Source organism: Esox lucius, chromosome 3 (assembly GCF_011004845.1).
Source record: "Esox lucius isolate fEsoLuc1 chromosome 3, fEsoLuc1.pri, whole genome shotgun sequence".
Classification (NCBI taxonomy): Eukaryota; Metazoa; Chordata; class Actinopteri; order Esociformes; family Esocidae; genus Esox; species Esox lucius.
In genome coordinates, this window is record NC_047571.1 from 17,422,348 (window position 1) to 17,445,135 (window position 22,788).

Here is a 22,788-nt window from a genome sequence, read left to right on the forward strand (position 1 = left end):
CTATGGAGAGTTCACACTGAGGAGACTGTGACAGTTCTGGTTGAGGAATGTAACATGTCATGATGATCGAATTCTTAAAATGAGGACTACCTTAAAGGTAACGTCACATCCATGTAGTTTGGCTCAACTGGCAACAACCAGTGAATAATTATTCCATTTGCTACCATTGTACGGTCTAGAGTTATTCGATTAGCTACCATTGTATGGTCTAGAGTTATTCCTTGTTACCAATGTATGGTCTAGAGTTATTCCTTTAGCTACCATTGTATGGTCTAGAGTTATTCCTTGTTACCAATGTATGGTCTAGAGTTATTCCTTTAGCTACCATTGTATGGTCTAGAGTTATTCCTTGTTACCAATGTATGGTCTAGAGTTATTCCTTTAGCTACCATTGTATGGTCTAGAGTTATTCCTTGTTACCAATGTATGGTCTAGAGTTATTCCTTGTTACCAATGTATGGTCTAGAGTTATTCCTTTAGCTACCATTGTATGGTCTAGAGTTATTCCTTGTTACCAATGTATGGTCTAGAGTTATTCCTTTAGCTACCATTGTATGGTCTAGAGTTATTCCTTGTTACCAATGTATGGTCTAGAGTTATTCCTTTAGCTACCATTGTATGGTCTAGAGTTATTCCTTGTTACCAATGTATGGTCTAGAGTTATTCCTTTAGCTACCATTGTATGGTCTAGAGTTATTCCTTGTTACCAATGTATGTTCTAGAGTTATTCCTTTAGCTACCATTGTACACTCTAGATTTAGCATGTGATTTCATTGCTGTGTACTCTGCATTACATATATCCCTAACCCCTATATGTTTTAGCCCCTGGCTGCAGTTTATTTTACTCTAATAGACTTAAGGAGCATGATTACTCTCTAATGTCTTCTTTAAAAAAAGAAAAATTGGTGTTTAATTAATTGAGGCTGTCAAGCCTCTACTTTCCATTGGCTGGGTAACATGAATTAATTTCTACAGTGAGAATGTAAATTCATTAAAGACTGTATATTATTATATTTCAGACATATCATTAGACTTGATGAGGGATGACTGGAGTTTACATTCTCTTGGCTTTCCAGATGTATTAGGCATATACTCTACAGGGTGTTGCAATTTTAAAAGCAGTAAAAATTGCCTCCCACTTATATATTACTTAAAAGAGTTTATAAACAACTGAAAATAATGTCTCAGCAGTAGCTTCCAAATACAAGTGATATATGTCTGAACTCTATTCCAAAAATGTTAACAGTGGTAGAAGGTTTATTTTGATTTAGAGATTTTCTGTATTTATCAAAGTCTCATTTGTTGATTTATGATGTCCATGTAAACAGGATTATCTGAGAAATGGTCATTCTTGTACAGCATGTAAAGGTTACATTAATCTGACTATCCATAATAATGACATTGTGTGCAGGTAGTGATCCCCTGTGTCTCCCAATGAAATGGTTAAGAAATGCAAATGGTAAATAGCTTAAATATTAGTGATGTTATGGACTTAGTGAGAGTATTGTTGTGGAATTCCTCCTTCATTTTTTAATGACAGATTAGAAACAGGCAGAGACAGAGGATTTCCAGTGGAACAAGTAGTAGCTGGAAACGAACCCCTAACCTATGGGCAATAAGATGGTACAATTCTTTAATAGACATTTTAAAACATATACGTTATGCAGTAAAAAAAAGTGATTTGTTGTTATCATTTTACATTTTCTGACATTTTTATGCCATTTTGTGCTGCATGTTTTAAAACAGAAAAGTATTCTTGTATTTACTTTAAGCTGCCAAGTGTCTTAATGGGTCTTGATGAATATGAAAACGACGATCATTGATAATGAGACAATAATGAGACCGCTTACATCAACATTGCCAACTGTTAATGGTCAAGAGTCCTGCCATGTTTGCTGTAAAGCCTGGTTAATGCTAGTGGATTGAGCAATGTGCCCAGCAATGCCTGCCAAAACGGCAAACTTGCAAATGATCAGAAAAGTTAAACTGTAAATATCTTAATTCTCCAAAGAAGTGATCTTATTCTTCACAACACAGTATTTGAAACACTGTAATAGGCTTCTAAACCAACACAAAAAGAGGAGATAAGCTCTGCAGTAAACAGTTTGAAACACCAAAATAGTGCTGGCAGTCCCTGGCAAGATATTGTTCAACACTTGAGTGCTGTTTCACTGCACCATGAAGTGTTTCAAAACATGATTCAATACTCCAGCAAAGTTAAGGTTTTGTCTCCTTTGCATCTGTAGCAGATCAGTTCCCACTAGTTTTGGTGTTACAACATTTGTTTTAACTTTGATGCACATTAGGTTTATCACAAAAGTGATAGCAAATAAAGCTGATGTTTGTGAGTCTACAGCTCCGGAAAAAATATGGACCACCACACCTTTTTCTTTCCTTTCCAAAAAAGTCCAAAAGGAAGGTTTTGTGTGAGGAACAGAAGGGTTAAAATTAAGAGACCACTGCAAATTGAACGCTTGTGTTCCTCACTCAAAACTTTCCTTTTGAACTTTTTTGGAAAGGAAAGAAAAAGGTGCAGTGGTCTCTTAATTTTTTCCGGAGCTGTATACATACAGTAGAGAATGTGGCACAGTCTATGTACTTAAGCTCTTTTACTCCCTAAAGCTAGCAAGGAAAACCAATTCTGTCAAGACACAGCTTGCTAGGTTCCATTAGAAAAATCCCCAGCTGTCAGACAAGTTAGCAAAGTCAAACATGTCTTGAAGAAAAGAGAGAAACTATTTAAGTTGGTGTGAATATACAAATTCTTATATATGCCCTACACTCCAATAGACTGTTAAGATGGTAAGTATGCTTCATATTTGGCATGCCAAGCTATATGATACCATTTTATCATGCCATTTTAAGCTAACATTTACTTAACGTAATAATAGGATATTGGTAAGCATTAGGAATGTGGCAATTTGAGAGGCAGTTTTAGTTTTTTTCATGGTCTTAAGACTCCAGGGGAAACATTTCACAATCAGTTATCAGTTCTCTCTGTCATATGGCTTATATGACCTCTTCCTTGAGGTATTTTTGGGCTGGATAGTGACTGAAGACGTGACATAAGTGAACGCGTAGCAGTACCATTGACTGGAGGATTCCCCTGTGAGAAGCATTCTCTGAGAAACTGTGACATTGAAACTGTGAGATTTACTTTGAACGCGTTTCTTCAATTGTATATTACCCTTTTTCACATGGTATTAGACCCAGCCTTTTCATTGTTCAGCGTGAACTCTCCCCCGCCTGCTACATTAGAATTGCACCAGTGCCAACAAGTTAGAAGGCTGGCAGCTTCCAGAATGTTCCAGGACCATCCACAATGGCCAGCTCTGCCCCTGCACACTCCCTTACCTCCAACCCTCTCACTATGTTTTCTGTTAATAATACGCCCACAGTTGTATAGCATCTGTTCCCTGTGTCTCTCTTCGTTATACCTGTATCTTTTTTTGGTGCATCAGTTTAAAGGAGATATTAGTTGAGTATTTTACGACGTTTCTCGCCTTCAAACTTTATTTATGTGAATTAAGACTGATTCTACTTCAGTTTCCTCCTGCTACCTGGAACGAAAAAATTTGCTTTAGTCTCATAGTTTAATCTTATATCAATTCTAACTTTACAATAGTTCTGAGTAGTTCTCTGACGATAGTATCTACATACAGTATTACAATGACCACTCAGTTGACCATTGGACACAACAGGACGCAATTTCCTCGAAAACAAGTCACTCTTACTATGCTCAGATGAGGCTCAAAATACTCAGCTGGTTACAGCCACTAGTTCCGCAAATTCACATGAAATGTACACACTCAAACAGAGGGGTATTCCAGTGATGCAAATGATTCCAGTAACTGTAACGATGCAAGATGTAGGCAGGACACAAGCGCAGGGAGAACGGAGGACATTTAATAAAGAAACTAAAACAACTAAGAAACGGAACAGGAACCAAAGAAACAAAGTTACATATGGTGGAAACCACAAAAAAGACAGACGACAACACAACGGGGCAGCAGGAAGTAAAATAGGGTCTGTTATCAGGGAAACAGGTGTGGGCAATAATCAACAAAACCAGGTGTCCGTGACGAAGTGAGGGAGAGAGGGCGAGTACGTGACAGGCTTGCCGTGCCCGTACGTGACAGTAAACTGCTACCTTCTAGGTAAAGTGGCCTATATACACTCACCTAAAGGATTATTAGGAACACCTGTTCAATTTCTCAATAATGCAATTATCTAATCAACCAATCACATGCCAGTTGCTTCAATGCATTTAGGGGTGTGGTCCTGGTCAAGACAATCTCCTGAACTCCAAACTGAATGTCAGAATGGGAAAGAAAGGTGATTTAAGCAATTTTGAGCGTGGCATGGTTATTGGTGACAGACGGGCCGGTCTGAGTATTTCACAACCTGCTCAGTTACTGGGATTTTCATGCGCAACCATTTCTAGGGTTTACAAAGAATGGTGTGAAAAGGGAAAAACATCCAGTATGCGGCAGTCCTGTGGGCGAAAATGCCTTGTTGATGCTAGAGGTCAGAAGAGAATGGGCCGATTGATTCAAGCTGATAGAAGAGCAACTTTGACTGAAATAACCACTTGTTACAACCGAGGTATGCAGCAAAGCATTTGTGAAGCCACAACACGCACAACCTTGAGGTGGATGGGCTACAACAGCAGAAGACCCCACCGGGTACCACTCATCTCCACTACAAATAGGAAAAAGAGGCTACAGTTTGCACAAGCTCACCAAAATTGGACAGTTGAAGACTGGAAGACTGGTCCCTGGTCTGATGAGTCTCGATTTCTGTTGAGACATTCAGATGGTAGAGTCAGAATTTGGCGCTGTACTGAAATGGCTCCCACAGTCACCAGATCTCAACCCAATAGAGGATCTTTGGTGATGTGGTGGAACGGGAGCTTCGTGCCTTGGATATGCATCGCACAAATCTCCATCAACTGCAAGATGCTATCCTATCAATATGGGCCAACATTTCTAAAGAATGCTTTCAGCACCTTGTTGAATCAATGCCACGTAGAACTGAGGCAGTTCTGAAGGCGAAAGGGGGTCAAACACAGTATTAGTATGGTGTTCCTAATAATCCTTTAGGTGAGTGTACATATGGGTGATTATCAATAATGTTTTGAATTTATAGAGCACTTTTTGCAGTGCTAATAATATTCATTATTAAGCCTATTCGTAAAGTACGTAATTACAACACATTGTATGTTTGTAAATCCATGGGAGTAAAAATTCTACCAATAGATAAAATCAAATAACAACATCATGCATGTTAATTTGGAGAAAACATCTACATATGTCACAAATCATATATTGCAATCTCAGGAGATAGACGCTGATGCTACAGACAGTTCAGACTTGAGGACAATATAGTATAAGTTATATGCTTGTAGATGAGGAAGAAGATGGTCAATGCTAGCGAAACAAATTAATCTTCCAAATGAGCTAACAATAGCAAATAATGTAACTTAATTGACAACAAGTCTGTTTAGTCCTTTGATTGTGTTCAAAGAAGTCAGATCAGGTTTTACTTCAGTTGAGTTCTGTTATTGAGAGGCTGGACACTATTCATCCCCTAACATGTTCTTGTTGAACACCAGACTTTCTAACACACACATAATATTATGCACCTTTTTGCCCCTTCACTGTTTTCAATTTCATCCCTTAGCGAATTCACAAGCTGAAGAGGTTATGGCACATAAAGTATCCTTTTCAAGACACCTATCAACTGCTTTATAACAAAATTTATATTTTAGGGGGTATTGAAACATGTCTTGTGACCCTGAAGTGATAAGGCTTTACAGCTCTCAGGATGTGAAAAAAGTTATTGAATCTTAATACTCTGTCTAGGAGTTTTGGAGAAAGAGTCTTCGTATTGAAGAAAGTAGGGTATAAATGTTTAGCTCCTAGACATTTATTGGGTAAACCATTTGTATTCATCAATACTTTAATATGTAAGAAATTAATTTATTAATATGAATCTTAAAATTTGAGGGGAGGATAGATGGGGCCGTGTATCGCGAAATCTTGGCCAACAACCTCCTTCCCTCAGTAAGAGCATTGAAGATGGGTCGTGGCTGGGTCTTCCAGCATGACAACGACCCGAAACACACAGCCAGGGCAACTAAGGAGTGGCTCCGTAAGAAGCATCTCAAGGTCCTGGAGTGGCCTAGCCAGTCTCCAGACCTGTAGCCAATAGAACATCTTTGGAGGGAGCTGAAAGTCCGTATTGCCCAGCGACAGCCCCAAACCTGAGGGATCTGGAGAAGGTCTGTAGGGAGGAGTGGGCCAAAATCCCTGCTGCAGTGTGTACAAACCTGGTCAAGAACTACAGGAAACGTATGATCTCTGTAATTGCAAACAAAGGTTTCTGTACCAAATATTAAGTTCCGCTTTTCTGATGTATCAAATACTCAAATACTTATGTCAATACAATGCAAATTAATTACTTAAAAATCATACAATGTGATCTTCTGGATTTTTGTTTTAGATTCCGTCACTCACAGTTGAAGAGTACCTATGATTAAAATGACAGACTTTTACATGCTTTGTAAGTGGGAAAATCTGCAAAATCGGCAGGTTATCAATTACTTGTTCTCCCCACTGTACTTTGATGTTGGGGCAATGGTGATATGGAACCTCAATACCTGACAATCCTTACATCAGATGCTCTTCCACCAGAAACATCAGTCAGATCTATGATACTTCCAGTTGGACTACAAGCAATAAAATATTAATTTGTAGTACATTTTAATACTTGAAATTGGATATGAATAGTTTAGAATTTGGATGCCACATAAAAATCTATTTTCGTTTAAACAAAGTATTTTACAGCTAGGCCCTACTTAAAGTATAATTAGCTAGCTTGATTGTTAGTTATGTCACAGGAACTAGATCGCTACAGGCCGTTAGTAACCTTATCTAACTTACTACTTTACCAGGCATTACCATACAAGTCAGTTAAAACATGGCATATAGACAATTAGCTAATCCAAGTTTGCAATTGTAGCTATGCTTTGAATCTAATGACTGGTTAACATACCAGTTAAGCAGTATCTTCCATGGATGTATTTGTCTGGAGATGCTGTGTTCCACAGTTTTCTTTATAATTTCCTCTCTGAATTCAGCTTATTTATTGCCATGGAACACAAATCACATTTGTTTTTTTGTTGCTTATTATTGGTGCAATCTACTACTTGGTGATATCTTGCAAGCATCTAACCTTAAAGCAACACCTGCGTTCACAAAGTTGTGATGAATATCTATGAGCTAGTTCCTTTGTTTTCTCCAAACAGGGACATGGTCTTGACAATCCATGTTTGATGTTGCCATGCTGGTCTATGGAGCCCACTCTCGTATATATGGTATATTGGTGTTCATTTCTCTTTCATGGTCAGGCCAACACACGCCGTGGCTCCTGAAAAAGTAGAAAAACACTCTGCATCCCACTGATGGCTTGCATCTGAAGCTAAGCATGTTTGATCCTGGATGGGAGACCAGTTGCCTCTGGAAGTGGTGTTAGAGGGCCAATAGGGGGCAGTCTTCTAAATAACTAAACCCAATGTGCTAGGATGATGAATGGAACATTGCCCTAAGGGGGTTGTCCTTCAGATCGGATATGTTATGGTTGCCACAAAACATACAATCACTAAATATATCATATACATTTATTGAGATTCAGTCAGAAATGTCAGATTTTTATTTAAAATGTCTTCGACCTGCGTTCACAAAGTTATAATTTTTTTTATAGATTTTGTTATTTTTTATATCCAATATACAGAATTGGATATTGTATTGTCAAAACAATGCTTTACCCACTCAAACTTATCTTCTGGATTGATTGCAAAAACATGAATTTTGTGTCATCCTTTCTAATGAACTGCATTATGCTTAAAACAACATACAGTCAACCAGAAAAATGCGTGTAGCTTCTGCCACGGCCTTATTATAATGATCACCAGCATTCCAACAAACACTTTCTGAATCCAAAACATTTTTTTTTTTGCAAAGAGAACCAAATATAATGTTATAATGTTCAATAAATACCATCTTATACTTTTCAATAAATACATATCCATACAATAATGCTCAGGGTATATGTAATGGTATAAGTGTATAAATGTAGCTGTATGGCCTTTTCTCCACTAGTATGCAATTGCATCCATTCCTGCCATCTTTGTGTTGTGTATTGCTAAAGATCCATTGGTGCTCAAGTGGAAGAGTTAGAAACCATGACGACTCACTGGACAATTGCCTCGTTTAAAGAATGTCTCCTCGCTCTAGCCAGTGTCTCAGTATCTTTTATAGAACTTGATGTTGGACCATGATCACAACTTTCGTGGATGCCAGGTCCTACACTTTATATCCTGCTCTGTGTTTTCTTAAAATCTTGACACTTAACTATACTTCGATACATATCAGTTAGGATTAAGGCGTATACAGAATATGTTTGCAACACATTGAGAAGTACATATTGTAGGCAGAAGTATATGGACAGGATAAGTAGACAATAGCTCTCTAGAGATGAAAGAAGTAAATCTATCAGCATTCACATTCACTGGAACATTGTGAATACTTAGAGAATCATGTAGGACGCTCCACTGCTGTGATTCGGGTTAATAGTTTTTCCCAAATTACTTGTGAGCTGAAATTGAATTAAATAGGTTTCTGGTTCGTTGGCAGTGGTAACACACTAGCAACATTCTAATAGTGGCTGACTCAAGGGCTGTTTTTCTCGCACTCTCTTATTAGCTTATGGCCCACTCTTACAAACCAGGAATCCTTCCTCCCGGAGTAGTTAGTGTATGGTTGAGTAGTCATAGTTACTCATTAGACTAGCTATCACTTCCTGTTCTAGTGAGGTTTGCATTGGCTGCCTGTTATACACAGTATAATCAGTGCATTGGTCTATGAATGACACCAGAATGACCATGAGAAGTAACGAAAATAGGGATCCCTTGTCTGCTGATATGTTGAAGCCATTACATAAAATATACTTTTTGTTAATTAAGATTTATGGCACAAAAGTTAACTGATGGCCCAACAACCTAAATGTTAACATTTGCATGTCAGAGGCCAGGGACAGGTCACTGTATGGCACTGAGCAGAGCAGTGAAGCAGTGAAAAACAAAATACTTGTCACCTTCATAGCAATCTGAAATGTTTATGCCTTGTTGAAAGCTGTTGTCAGGGCAACACCAGGATGCTGTCAATTATGGTAGGTGTCAATATTAACAGGGAAACATAAAAAGGCATACAACTCTTTTGGTAATTGCATATTATGAGCCTGGGCCATTTGCAGAAGTCTGTTTGTGAGTTCTTCTGTAAATCCATTTATTCTTCTCTTGTGCTTTAACAGTGCAAAAGAGGTCCTGAAATTGCACATAATGAACAACTACCATGCCAATCCTGTCCGATGGTGTGACCAAAATTGTCGCAGGCCGACAGTCATGTCCCTGCGTGTGTTTGTGAAAATAATGGCCTGCTTTCTCCATTGCTACCTCAGAAGGCTGGTTGGTCAGGGAGGGTTTTGCCAGCTATGTGGCAGACCCGAGCTAGCTTGTGTGTTTTATAAGCTTCCTTTAAATAAACTGACAAAAAGAGTTTCAACTTGACCACATGTTCTTCTTTACCATGTTTGGAAACTAAAGTTAGAGTAATTATACTTTAATGATTTGCAGCTTTAGGGTACTAAATACTGGACATTTGTATGGGGATTCTATATAATGTGAGGGTAAAACCTGTTGTATGATCATTTTAAAATTTATACAGAAACTGTTCACTGTGGGTGACAGTCAGTAGTCACTGAAATTAAGTTAGGTATCTATTGGTTGGCTGCTGTTTACCATGCATGTGGCATGACTGTGAAATTCACTGTGTGGGATCGTTTTAAATGCAGTATTATCTGAATACTGTCTGACGTTTAAGTAACAACTGCACCAACCTGATTTGGCTGTGTAACTATGAGCCTGCTCATTAACCAATACAGTGGCCATAACATGAGGCCGAATGAGATTTGTCTTAGATGTGTGGTTAAATCTGTGTGTCTCTTGGTGTGGCAAGTACACACCTATTTTGAAATCTTGCCCACAACCAGCTGTTTCCATCCCAATCATAACAAATCAAGGATTGCTATACTATTACTGAGGGCAATGAATCAAGCTTTATTACTGATAGAAGGTTTGAGGTCAAGAACTTCTCCCCCCTGACTCTAGTTACATACAGCCGTACAGTTTTAGCATTTGGCATCCCAGGGGGTGAGAATTAAGATGTAGCTAGCTTCAAAAGCCATTGAAACTGGAGGAGAGGATGTGGAAGAATGCTGATTAGGGACTACCATCTTCTGTCCTCCGATATTGACAGTTGATGCTGGTAACAAACTTGAGGAAGGCATTTTTGTCAATGTTGTAGGTAGCATTTGACTATCTAATGGGTGTCTGTTTATCTCTCCCCAGATTGACAGGTAATGAACCCCTGTCCATCCTACCGCTGAGCTCCCAGCCTGAGGAGAGTGTGGGCAGGGCCCATTATAAGCTGTGTGACCGTCTCAAATTGGAGAAAAAGCAGCGGCGGATGTGCAGACGAGACCCGGGTGTTGCCGAGACCCTTATGGAGGCCATAAGCATGAGTACACAGGAGTGCCAATACCAGTTCCGTTTTGAGAGGTGGAACTGCACCCTAGAGGGACGCTACAGAGCCAACATTTTAAAGAGAGGTGGGGGGGGGAGAAAGCCTCCCAAATTCAAATTATACATCACGTGTTGAAAGAATGTTTTATAATTCCTTTGATATGTTCTGTATATCTTCATATAACCTCAAGATTAAACATTTTAAAACCCAAAGTTACTTATATTTCAATTTGTTGTCAAACACCTGGTACATTGTCTGTGCGACATCAATACTACAGGAACTCACTATCCTCAGATTTGCACAGAAAATCCCAGATTTGATATATAGTATATGTCTATACCTGTCTGTCTTGGAAGGAGGGTGCCATCAGACATTCCAAACATTCTCAAATAATGACGAAACAGTCTTGTTATTTCATTTAAGAGAATTAAAAATATATTGCAAGACATGCTTGGGGTTAATTTAAATGAATGTCAGTGGTAGAGTTTGATGATTTTACGTCCATAACGTGCATGCAGCATTCTGAAAACATACCCGTCTCCCAAAAAAGCCAGGTTTCCATTCCTGAACCAATATCAACGTCTTTAGATAAATCGGAAAAGAAAAATCATGGCAGCCCCTCAGCTGTCATAGTCCTTTTCTTCTTGTCAGTTCTCTACATTGCCTTCTTGGTACTTATGGTTCCACAATAAAATGCTTTTTTCCCACAGAAATTGGTCTGGTTAGCTACACTACTCTGCTATATCATTCAATGGTTAGATAGTGAGACATAGAGAATGGCTGCAGTTTACTTAAGCAATAATGCATGAGCAGGTGTGGTATATGGCAAAGAGCTGTCCTTAGGCATGATGCATTGCAGAGTGTCTTGATTCAGCACTTAGCCATGGTATATTGCCCCTGAGATGACTTATTGCTTAAGAATCAGATGATTTTAAAATGGTTACTAATGCCAAGGTTGGTTGGGTGGGTGTTGTACACAGTTCACAATATCTAGGAATCTAATGGATCTGACGTACTGAATGGCAGTAGATATTTAAATATACAGGTCTATTTTCCCATTGATCGTAACTTTCAGGTGCTCATACTGAGTGTCCTGCAGGAAGCTGGTTGCTGAAGTCTCATCATTCCCCTCGCTCCGCATCTCTCTCCAGGTTTTAAGGAAACCGCCTTCCTGTATGCTGTCTCTTCAGCAGGCCTAACTCACGCCATGGCCAAGGCATGCAGCGCTGGGCGGATGGAGCGTTGCACCTGCGATGAAGCCCCAGACCTGGAGAACCGCAAGGCCTGGCAGTGGGGCGGCTGTGGAGACAACCTCAAATACAGCAACAAGTTTGTTAAGGACTTCCTTGGAAAACGTTCCAACAAGGACCTGCGTGCCCGCGTGGACATGCACAACACTAATGTGGGAATGAAGGTGAGCGTGGAGTGTTAGGTCATGCAGTATGTTGATCTTGACCGATTTAGAGTATCAGCCGTTTGTCATATTGCCCTTTGTCACAACTCCAGACCACCAATTCACTGTCAAAAGCTCTTAGGGACTACAATTTATGAACTCCCAGAAAATAACAGAATATTTTCCAACAGAAAATATTAGTCAGTTTATCAGTGCAGGTTGGGATGCTATGTAAAATGGAAATAAAAACAGAATGGAAAGAAGTGTAAATAATTTAAACCCAATAAATAGGAAAATAGAACAAAGAAAACATTCATTGCACATCTGCACATTCCACTTGTAATATACATACTTAATACTTGTACATTTTCTGCCCTCTATTTGCACTTCTGGTTAGATTTAATCTGATATCAGATGTTGAAACTGAATTTTTTTTCTTGAAATATACACTGATAAGCCATAACATTATGACCACCTGCCTAATATTGTGTAGTTCACCCTTTTGCCGCCAAAACAGCCCTGACCCGTCGAGGCATGGACTCCACTAGACCTCTGAAGGTGTGCTGTGGTATCTGGCACCAAAACTTTAGCAGCAGATACTTTGAGTCCTGTAATTTGCGAGGTGGGGCCTCCATGGATAAGGACCCGTTTTTCCAGCACATCCCAAAGATGCTTGATTGGATTGAGACCTGGGGAACTTGGAGGCCAAGTCAACACCTTGAACTTGTTGTTGTGTTCCTCAAACCATTGCTGAACCATTTTTGCTTTGTGGCAGGGCGCATTATCCTGCTGAAAGAGGCCAATGCCGTCAGGGAATACCGTTGCCATGAAAGGGTGCACATGGTCTGCAACAATGCTCAGGTAGGTGGTATGTGTCAAAGTAACATCCACATGAATGGCAGGACCCAAGGTTTCCCAGGAGAACATTGCCCAAAGCATCACACTGCCTCTGCTGGCTTGTCTTCTTCTCATAGTGCATCGTAGTGCCATGTGTTCTCCAGGTAAGCGATGCACACGCACCCGGCCACCCAGGTGATGTAAAGGAAAACGTGATTCATCAGACCAGGCCACCTTCTTCCATTGCTCCGTGGTCCAGTTCTGATGCTCACGTGCCCATTGTAGGCGCTTTCAGCAGTGGACTGGGTTCAGCATGGGCACCCTGACTGGTCTTTGGCTACACAGCCCCATATGCAACAAACTGCAATGCACTGTGTGTTCTGACACATTTTTATCAATACAAGCATTAATGTTTTCAGCAATTTGAGCTACAGTAGCTCGTCTGTTGGATCAGCCCGCACGGGCCAGCCTTCGCTCCCCACGTGAGCTTTGGCCGCCCATGACCCTGTCGCCGGTTCACCGCTTTTCCTTCCTTGGACCACTTTTGATGGGTACTGACCACTGCAGACCGGGAACACCCCACAAGGGCTGCAGTTTTGGAGATGCTCTGACCCAGTCGTCAAGCCACCAGAATTTGGTCCTAGTCAAAGTCGCTCAGATCCTTACACTTGCCCATTTTTCCTGCTTCTAACACATCAACTTTGAGGACCGAATGTTCACTTACTGCCTAATATATCCCACCCACTGACAGGTGCCATGATAATGAGATAATCCGTGTAATTCACTTCACCTGTCAGTGGTCATAATGTTATGGCTGATCAGTGTGTATGCCCACTTTACATTTGATGCCAGCAACATGTTTTGAAAAAGCTGGGACAGGGACAACAAAAGACTGGAAAAGTTGTGTAATACAGAGAAGGACCTGGTAGAACATCTTAATTCTAGATTTCCTCTGCCTGTGAAACTCATTATTGTGCTTTCAGGGCAGGATATGATGCAGAAGAGTTTAGCAAATGCAACAGCATCATTTTCATCAAATACTAGCTCAGTAACATGATTGGGTGTAAAAAGAGCATCCTAGAGAGGATGAGTCTTTCAGAAGTAAAGATGGGGAGCGGTTAACCACTCTGTGAAAGACTGTGCATGCAAATAGTGCAACAATTTAAGAATGCGTTTCTCAAAAAAGGAGTTTGGGGATCTCATCAGCTACGGTACATAATATCCTTAAAAGATTCAGAGAATCCGGAAAAATCTCTGTACATGGCCGAAAACCAATATTGGATGGCCTTGATCATTGGGCCTTGAGGCGGCAGTGCATTCAAAACAGACATGATTCTATAGTGGAAATCACTGCATGGGCTTAGGATCACTTCCAAATAACGTTGTCTGTGAACAATGTCACTGCATCCACAAATCCAAGTTAAATCTCTACCATGCAAAAAAGAAATCCTATATAAACAAGATCCAGAAACGCTGGTTGTGTTCTCTGGGCCAGAGAGAATTTATTTTTGGGAATCATGGACGCTTCGACCTCCGGGTTTAAAAGGGGCCATTTGACTTGTTATCAGTGCACAGGTCAAAAGCCAACATCTTTGGTGGTATAGGGTGCATTAGTGCACATGGCATGGGTGACTTGTGAAGGCAACGTCCAGACAACGTCTTTTTCAGCAAGACAATGCCAAACCACATTCTGTGCACATTACATGCTCTGTAGTAAAAGAGCCAGCATGGCTCTGTAGTAAAAGAGTCTGGGTGCTAAACTGGTCTGCCTGCAGTCTAGACCTGTCACCCATTGAAAACATTTGGCGCATTGTGAATAAAAAAATATGACAAAAGAGTGGAAATACTATATAAGGCAAGAATGGAAAAACATTTAACTTTCAAAACTACAGCAATTGGTCTCCTCAGTTCTCAAATGTTTAGAGAATGTTGTTAAAAGAAGAGGTGATGCAACACAGGTATAAACCTGCCCCTGTCCCAAAGTTTTTGAAAAGTGTTGCTGGCATCAAATTCAACATGGTCGTATATTTTTCCAAAACCAATAACATTTCTCAGTTTCAACATCTGATATGTTGTCTTTGTACTATTTTCAATTAAATTTAGGGATAAATGATTTACACATAATTGCATTCCTTTCAGATGTTGTAGATCGAGGACTTTTAATATTATAAACTACATTTTAAACTTAACTAAAAATGCATTGTGCGAAAGACTTGTTATACCTGGACCTTTTGTTATATCGGGGCCTACTGTACTTATGGATAGTATGCTTATGTTTCCCTCTGTCGAGATGGGTAGGTGTATTCCAGGGTGAATATACTCTGAATCACATACAGACATCTTTTTTAATGTAGGGTTAGTAAATTATTGTTCTCCAAGTTGAACTCAGTCCAAAGACAAAGCAAAATGTGCAGAACAGAGTTTTTATGGCTACATTCCTGTGGTCGACAGAGAATAATTCACTCACATGCTGCGGTTATTAAACAAATAATATTGATCCACAAGCAACCAACTTCATGGTGAAACAAAAGTTGACCATAAATCACTTAAATATACTGTTTAATTCAGTCAAATCAGAGGTTGCTCGTTAATCAATGTTGGGGTTTGCCTTTTCAAAAGAGATAATTGGAAAGATTTGACAATAGTTTGTGGCAAGGGAGCAATAATGCTTTTTTACAGCTTGGATGTGAATTTAAAGAAGAGAGAATAGGCTTAATATTTCAAGCCAAAGCAAATGCAAGGTCCTGGCATCTGCTTCCTTTACTCATATTTTCTTACATTGTAGCCATTTGTATTTTAGTATGAATATATTATAGCAGAAGTACACTTCCCCGAATGTTAGCAGACACAAACCTCTCCCCAAAGACCTATGGCAGGCTCTTTCTTTTTAATTCTCCAAATCCATATTCTCAGGATATTTTATTTATGATAAATGATTTACAACACTGCTTTCGTTCTATTCTTTTTTTCTTATTATTTGCACATGTTGTGAGGTGTACCACGTCCCTTATGGAGCAGAAAATCTTGGAATGTGCTAGCCTCTGCATCTTTACAACAATTTAAAGCTGACACTTCACATTTTCCTGAAGTAAAATGCAAGTGTGGCGAATATGTAGCACTTCTTCCTTATCCCCGATCTGTTTCCCAGTGTGTAAGAATGGAACCAGAGAGAGACTGCCTGTCCACTCCAAGCTTCCTGGATTTTCGAAAAAACCTTTTTAACATTGTGGTTAGCTGATGCTGACAGAGCTGTACACAAGTGAACTGTTGCCTACCACAGAGAGTTTAAGCTATGCTGTAACATGTATTACTCACTGTGCTGTATTTGAACATTTCACACTTTTACAACTTGGTGTTAAATGTTATATGAAATTATTCTGGGAGCCAAGAGAAACTAATCAGGTGGGCTCAGCAATATAACTCTGGTGCATATAGTTAACAGCGGTGTAGGTAGATTTGTATTGAAGCCTAATACTCAACATCTTGGCTGCTTTGGTCTGGTGCTTACCACACTGTAACAGTGTGAAGCTAAAGCCATGCACATGTGCAGATCGAGTCGGTGACTGTATGAGAGCAAAATCTTGCGTCTAACTCGTCTCAATATTTGCAGTGCTTCTAATGGCGGTTTTCATGCATTTTGGTCTACATTTGAGTCAACTTCCTTCAGCTAACTTAAACCACCACTACCTAAAAATCTGTGGATGTACTGGGCTAATCAGCTAAGCAACATCAAACTGAATTTGTTGTTATAAGGTATTTTCTGGTGATTTCAATAATTCCTTTTAAAACATACTCTCACACCCCAAAATGTCCATGAAGGTTTTGATACAGCTGGCTAAATGGAAGTTTAGAATGGCTGTTTAAAGAAAAAAGTAATAACATATTGCAGTTTCTCTTTTAAAAAGGATCTTTTAAATGCAACCATTCAAGTTTGTCCATTATTAATGGTCAGATGAGTCCATATTCCAAGTCATCTATAGAGGAGATTCCATATGCAGTGTAATGATGTTGGCCTTGTGAAAGACATGGACATTGAGGTTTAATTTTTTTGATGAAATTGGGAACCCCCATTTATGTTTCTGCCTAGAGCCTAAATCTATGAAGAGTTCTAAGAACCATTTTATTATTTAAGGTTTCTACCCTAGAACAAACATTTACGCCTTTAAATTTTAACTATTTATGGCAATGCATCACATTTAATCATATGGCATTTCTTTGATACTTGACTACAGTGGTGTTAGGAGACTCCTGGTTTACAAACCAATTCAGACCTGGAAGTCATGTTATGCTGTCTTGGAATCAAGCAAAGTTAGCATATCTGTCAATTAAGAATGACTGCCAGAGTAGGTAATATTGAATATTACATCTATCATCTCAGTGTGAAATATTATATATAGTTCCATGTAAAACCCATTTTGCCTTAGAAAAAATCTTTCTTGCCTTTACAGAATTATCATTCTTCCAAAATGGTTTTTAGGACTCTATCCATCTGTAAAGAACCCCATCAGAACGTGTACCTTAAAACAAGTGAAGAACAGGGGCCAGGAACTGAGTATCCTGTCTCCTTTCCCATGGTCATGGATCTCAATGGACCTTTTCTTCAGAAAAGTGCCTCTCAGCAATGTTCTCCACTTACTACTAGTAATAGCCATGATGACGTTAATCAAACTCTATTACTGAATGCTATCATAACAGAATTTATCATGCACCCCCAACAGTAACGCTGAAGTGAAATGACAGGGGAGTTTGTCATTTTCTGCTTCTTTGAAACACAAGGATTAAAATGTAGATTTAAATAACTTTGCAGACACTCCTATCCACCGTAGTGAGTATACAGTATCTTGATATAAGGTCGTTATCAGGCTCTTTTTGCTGACTGTCTATGCGTTCCTCTCCTCTGCCACCACCAGGTGATCAAAGCTGGGGTGGAGACTACCTGCAAATGCCATGGCGTCTCAGGCTCCTGTACTGTCCAGACATGTTGGAGGCAACTCTCACCGTTCCATGAGATCGGCAAACAGCTGAAACAACGCTATGAGACATCTCTGAAAGTGGGCAGCTCCACCAACGAGGCCACAGGCGAGGGGGAGATCTCCCAGTCTCGGCCCCAGCAGCCTCCTCCGGGCCCCAGCAACGACCCTATCCCACGGACCATGGACCTGCTCCACATTGACGACTCGCCTAGCTTCTGCGTGCCAAGCAAGTTCTCGCCAGGCACCTCAGCCAGGAAGTGCTACAAGGACAAGAACTGCAACGTCATCTGCTGCGACAGAGGCCATAACACCCAGAGCCGTGTGGTGACCCGGCCATGCCAGTGTCAGGTGCGCTGGTGCTGCTACGTTGAATGCAAGCAGTGCACACAGAAAGAGGAGGTCTACACCTGTAAAGGATAGCCCAGAACTAGCATTCTGCTCGCCCCTTACCTCTGACCCCAGGCTCAGCAAGTGGACAATAGTGGTTACTGAGGGTGGGTGGGTGTTGGGGGGGTCATTGGAGATGGAGGACCTTTTAGAAGCACTTTTGAGGGATTTTTTTGTTTTTTTTTGTTCTTTGGGTTGGGTTGTAATGTCCTGTGTTCCTACCCAATGAGGTTCGGGGTTGCAGGAGGAGAATGGACCTCGTCTGACAACAAGGCTAACTTGGGTCTCATGCATCTGGTTGCAGAATTGGAGCCTCGACGAAAGGCTACCTCGTCTATTCAACATCCCATCAGATCTGTCAGTGAGAAAACGCAGCGCTTGGCAGCTGTGTCCGGCTAGCATGCTGTTAATGAGGATCCAACACAAAGACTGTAATACTAAATGACTAGCTTTTGGGATCTGCCCAAAGTAGAAATGTGTGTGTGTGTGTGTGTGTGTGTGTGTGTGTGTGTATGTTGGCAGCGAATGAGGGTGCAGTGGGCTCAAAAGACAACTCATATGGCAATCATGGCAACCATATTCAGAAACTGTTAAGACAGGGTGTAAGATGTATTCTACACGCACATATTTATACTCACACACCATTGCGTATGCATATGTATGTAAATAAATTACGTTGTATTATAATGATTTTATATACACTTGCCACTTATCTATGTTAAAACAAACCACTAACTACACAAATATTTAGTTATTTGTGTGTTCTCGCTCTTTTTTTATTTCCTTTTTATTGTTTTGACAAGGCCCTTTGGAAAGCAGCACATTTGTGTCGTTTGGCTTTCTGTCTTTCTAATATATGGACCCTTTGGGATGTTCATTTGTCTTTGATTCTATTACACTACAGTGAAATTGTTGGTGAATACATGTACTGACATTTAAAAAAATTGGCAATCATTTGGGCTACTCCTGGCCTTGAGCGAACTCAACTAATGTTCAGGGAATAACTAAAACCACTATACTTATTTGGACTTATACTGTAGTCAAAAACAGAAAAAGAGAAATCAGGATATCTATATGTAACTGGAAGTTGAATATGAGAATGGCCTTGCTTTTAGTGTCTATTGCTGCATGACAACAGGAGAACACTTGACCAGTGAAGCATGCATATTACAATCAACTGACTAGTGCTTTAACTAATGACAATTCAAATGTCAATGTTCTTCTTGGTACTTAACCCTCTACTGAAAAAGAAAAGCAAGTCTTGTTAGTAATACCACTATAAAACATGTTTAATCAAAAAAGATGCAAGCCCTACACCTACCTTCTCATATCCTTACTTCTCTCTACACCCACCACTCAGTTGAAAAGTATTACTGGTAAATTTTTGAAAATGAAAAGTGCAGTGGAAAGAAAAAAAAATCCAGTTTGAACACTCCCAACTTTCAACCCTTTTGGAAACCTTTCTTCTAAGACTGTAGGTGTAGCCTATGCATTGTATAACCATTGTTCTGGGCATAGCTACCAGAACTATGTGACTGCAAAGGTACAATCTCCTTTTGTATTGTTTTGACAGTAAAGTCATGTTACTTTTATATTGTGCATGACTTTAATTTAATATTGGATGTTTAATGCTTCAAATGACTGGTGGCAAAGTCAGAGCCAAACCTCTTAAACACCTTACAGTAACTCTTTAATAAATGCAGTCATATTTAGATTTTGTTTAGATATACAGCCTTTACCATGCTTTAGGTAGGTGAGAATTAACTACTGAATGAGGAACCCAACATTGTAAGATAGCCCCATTCACGCACTGAAGCCCCAGAAGCCCTTTATGATTTCCTTTTAAAGTAGCCTATTTAAATACCCTGTATTTATGAATATATACAGTCCAGATTTTTTTCTTTGTTGTAAATAACAATGGTTTATTCTCCTGTGGTATAAAGACAAGAGTGAGGCACATGGTAAAATCTCACAGGCATTTTTGGAGGAAGTTGGCAGCAATAAGGATGTTTGGACTAAGGACTATATGCTGGGAAGACCAGAGTAAAATACAAGTGGATGCATACAGCTACAACTAAACCATGCATATGGAGTACTTCGCTGCTGTAAACTTCTGTGATCATCAGTGATCATCAGTAAGTAAAAAAACAAGTAGATAGCATGCCAATGTCCTTTAAAATAGCTTTGACCACAGCTATGTCAGATAGAAAGCTTTGCCCACAGTTTTAAACCGGTGATGTTCACATAATCTACAGTGTATCTGATTCAACCCACCATGATTGATCCAGGAAAAGTAGCATGTTCTCAGAAGGGAGTAGCCTAGCGAATGTTGGTTGGTTCATCCTCTAGAGTTGAATTCCAAACATTTTGAAAACGAGGTGGCATGCCAAATAAAGAATGGTCAAAACATATACATAGAATATTGCACGCTACATGGAAACCATAATGGCTATGCTGAGAGCCTGAGCATAAATGCCTGCTTCCCACAGCTTCCTACACTCACTCCTCTGCCCAAGACTGTGGTTCTCTACAGTGGTAATTTATTGAACTGATACAAATGGTCAACAGAGTCCTGACAAAAGGAATGCAGTGTGCACATTGCATGTATTTTGTATGTTTCTCATTGTACATATACACACTTCTACTTTTTTCAAGACATAGGACAGCATGATAGTTGTTTTTCAATGTCTTAGTCTTCCATATTCTATTTTTGAACTCATAACTCTGCACTGTGTAGCTGTCAGTGGATCATGTATAAACATCTATTTTGTAGGAAAAAAATAAAAATAAAGGAAAGATAAATTATTTAAAGATATTTTATGAGCATGTGTTTAATGTAAATAACGTAAAGTCAAGACTGATTTTATATACCTGTATTTTTTACTCCATTTTTATTTCTTTAGGGTAGAATGGGGATTTTGCTTCTTTGGGGTGGAGGCTTCAAGAAGCAGTGTACACTATAAAGTCAGCATAAATGTTTTTATATACATTTGCAATTCCTAAGCACAAAAAGAAAACCCTGACAAATGTCATAACTCATCCCTTTTTTTCCCTTTTTAACATGTTATATACAACACATTTAGCTACTAAACATCTGCAAATCTAACAATTACATTAAAAACAATTACATTAAATTGATCATAATCAGCTGTTTTATGTAATTGACATGAGCACAGTTCTATCCAAGTATTTCTGTAGCATCCACATTTATATATGAGTTACCCAGTAACATAGTGGTCTATGCAGATGATAAGGATTCATTTACAATTTGGTATACTCTGAGGGTCTGGGAAAATGTCACAACTAATAATATTTAGAGGGTCACATTCACTGTGTGCATTTGTGTCAGGATTTCTGCTGTGCTTGCTATTAAACAAAACAAAAATGTATTGCCCTTTGAGATAATACTATCCCAACAAAGTTTTGTCCATGTCCACTCATTAATGTCTTATGGGAACCTAAATTATTTTCCTCTACCTCATGTGTATAGCTTGTAGGTATAAACAGATCACAAATGACTGGTAAGAATGTATTTAAGTTATTTAACATCTTTGTATAACAAAGGCAAGAAAATCTGAAATAATAAATGACTTTTTTAAATGATGTACATGTTTGGTCTCATTCATACCTAGTGTTTAAAGTATATAGTATATGCGCCATGGTGTTTGGTATACTTTTAGAACAGATACTGGGTCGTTATGTTTGTCAAAATGCATTTTTGGGCAAGACTTATTACTCAATTACGGTTTCTACGTACTTGCCATCTAGTTTTAAACATTGCTTGTAGTGGTTCCTTAGCCCATAAAAGAACATTGAAGTAAACATTTATATTATTCAATTTTTCTTCACTCAAACTTACAGAGAACACTTTGAATCAGGCCAGACCTGCAAGCAGTACTGTATTTTGCCCACCCCTAGCCTAACCTATAGATCAGGGACCAAGTGACAACTTTTCTCACAGTTTCACTTGGAAAGATGCAACATGTTTCACTTCTCAGGCAGCACAAATCTGAATAAATCTTTGTAGCATTCTACAATTATTAAAAAACTGCCTTCAGAACTGCCTTAATTCTACGTGGCATTGATTCAACAAGGTACTGAAAGCATTCTTTAGAAATGTTGGCCCATATTGATAGGATAGCATCTTGCAGTTGATGGAGATTTGTGGGATGCACATCCAGGGCACGAAGCTCCCGTTCCACCACATCCCAAAGATGCTCTATTGGGTTGAGATCTGGTGACTGTGGGGGCCATTTCAGTACAGTGAACTCATTGTCATGTTCAAGAAACCAATTTGAAATGATTCGAGCTTTGTGACATGGTGCATTATCCTGCTGGAAGTAGCCATCAGAGGATGGGTACATGGTGGTCATAAAGGGATGGACATGGCCAGAAACAATGCTCAGGTAGGTCGTGGCATTTAAACGATGCCCAATTGGCACTAAGGGGCCTAAAGTGTGCCAAGAAAACATCCCCCACACCATTACACCACCACCACCAGCCTGCACAGTGGTAACAAGGCATGATGGATCCATGTTCTCATTCTGTTTACGCC

At 39.5% G+C, this 22,788-nt stretch overlaps 1 protein-coding gene across 2 annotated transcripts in view; it reads left to right on the plus strand.

Moving 5' to 3' along the window:
• The window catches only part of wnt9a (wingless-type MMTV integration site family, member 9A), a 34,727-nt gene extending 12,890 nt beyond the window's left edge, over positions 1 to 21,837 (plus strand). For both annotated transcript variants that reach the window (XM_020041348.2, XM_010886123.3), the window contains 3 exons: positions 10,469 to 10,728; positions 11,795 to 12,057; positions 17,784 to 21,837. In XM_020041348.2, the coding sequence (XP_019896907.2) occupies positions 10,469 to 10,728; positions 11,795 to 12,057; positions 17,784 to 18,266 (1,006 nt within the window). In that variant the 3' untranslated portion in view covers positions 18,267 to 21,837. The remainder of the gene's footprint in view (positions 1 to 10,468; positions 10,729 to 11,794; positions 12,058 to 17,783) is intronic.
• Positions 21,838 to 22,788: the final 951 nt, after the last annotated feature.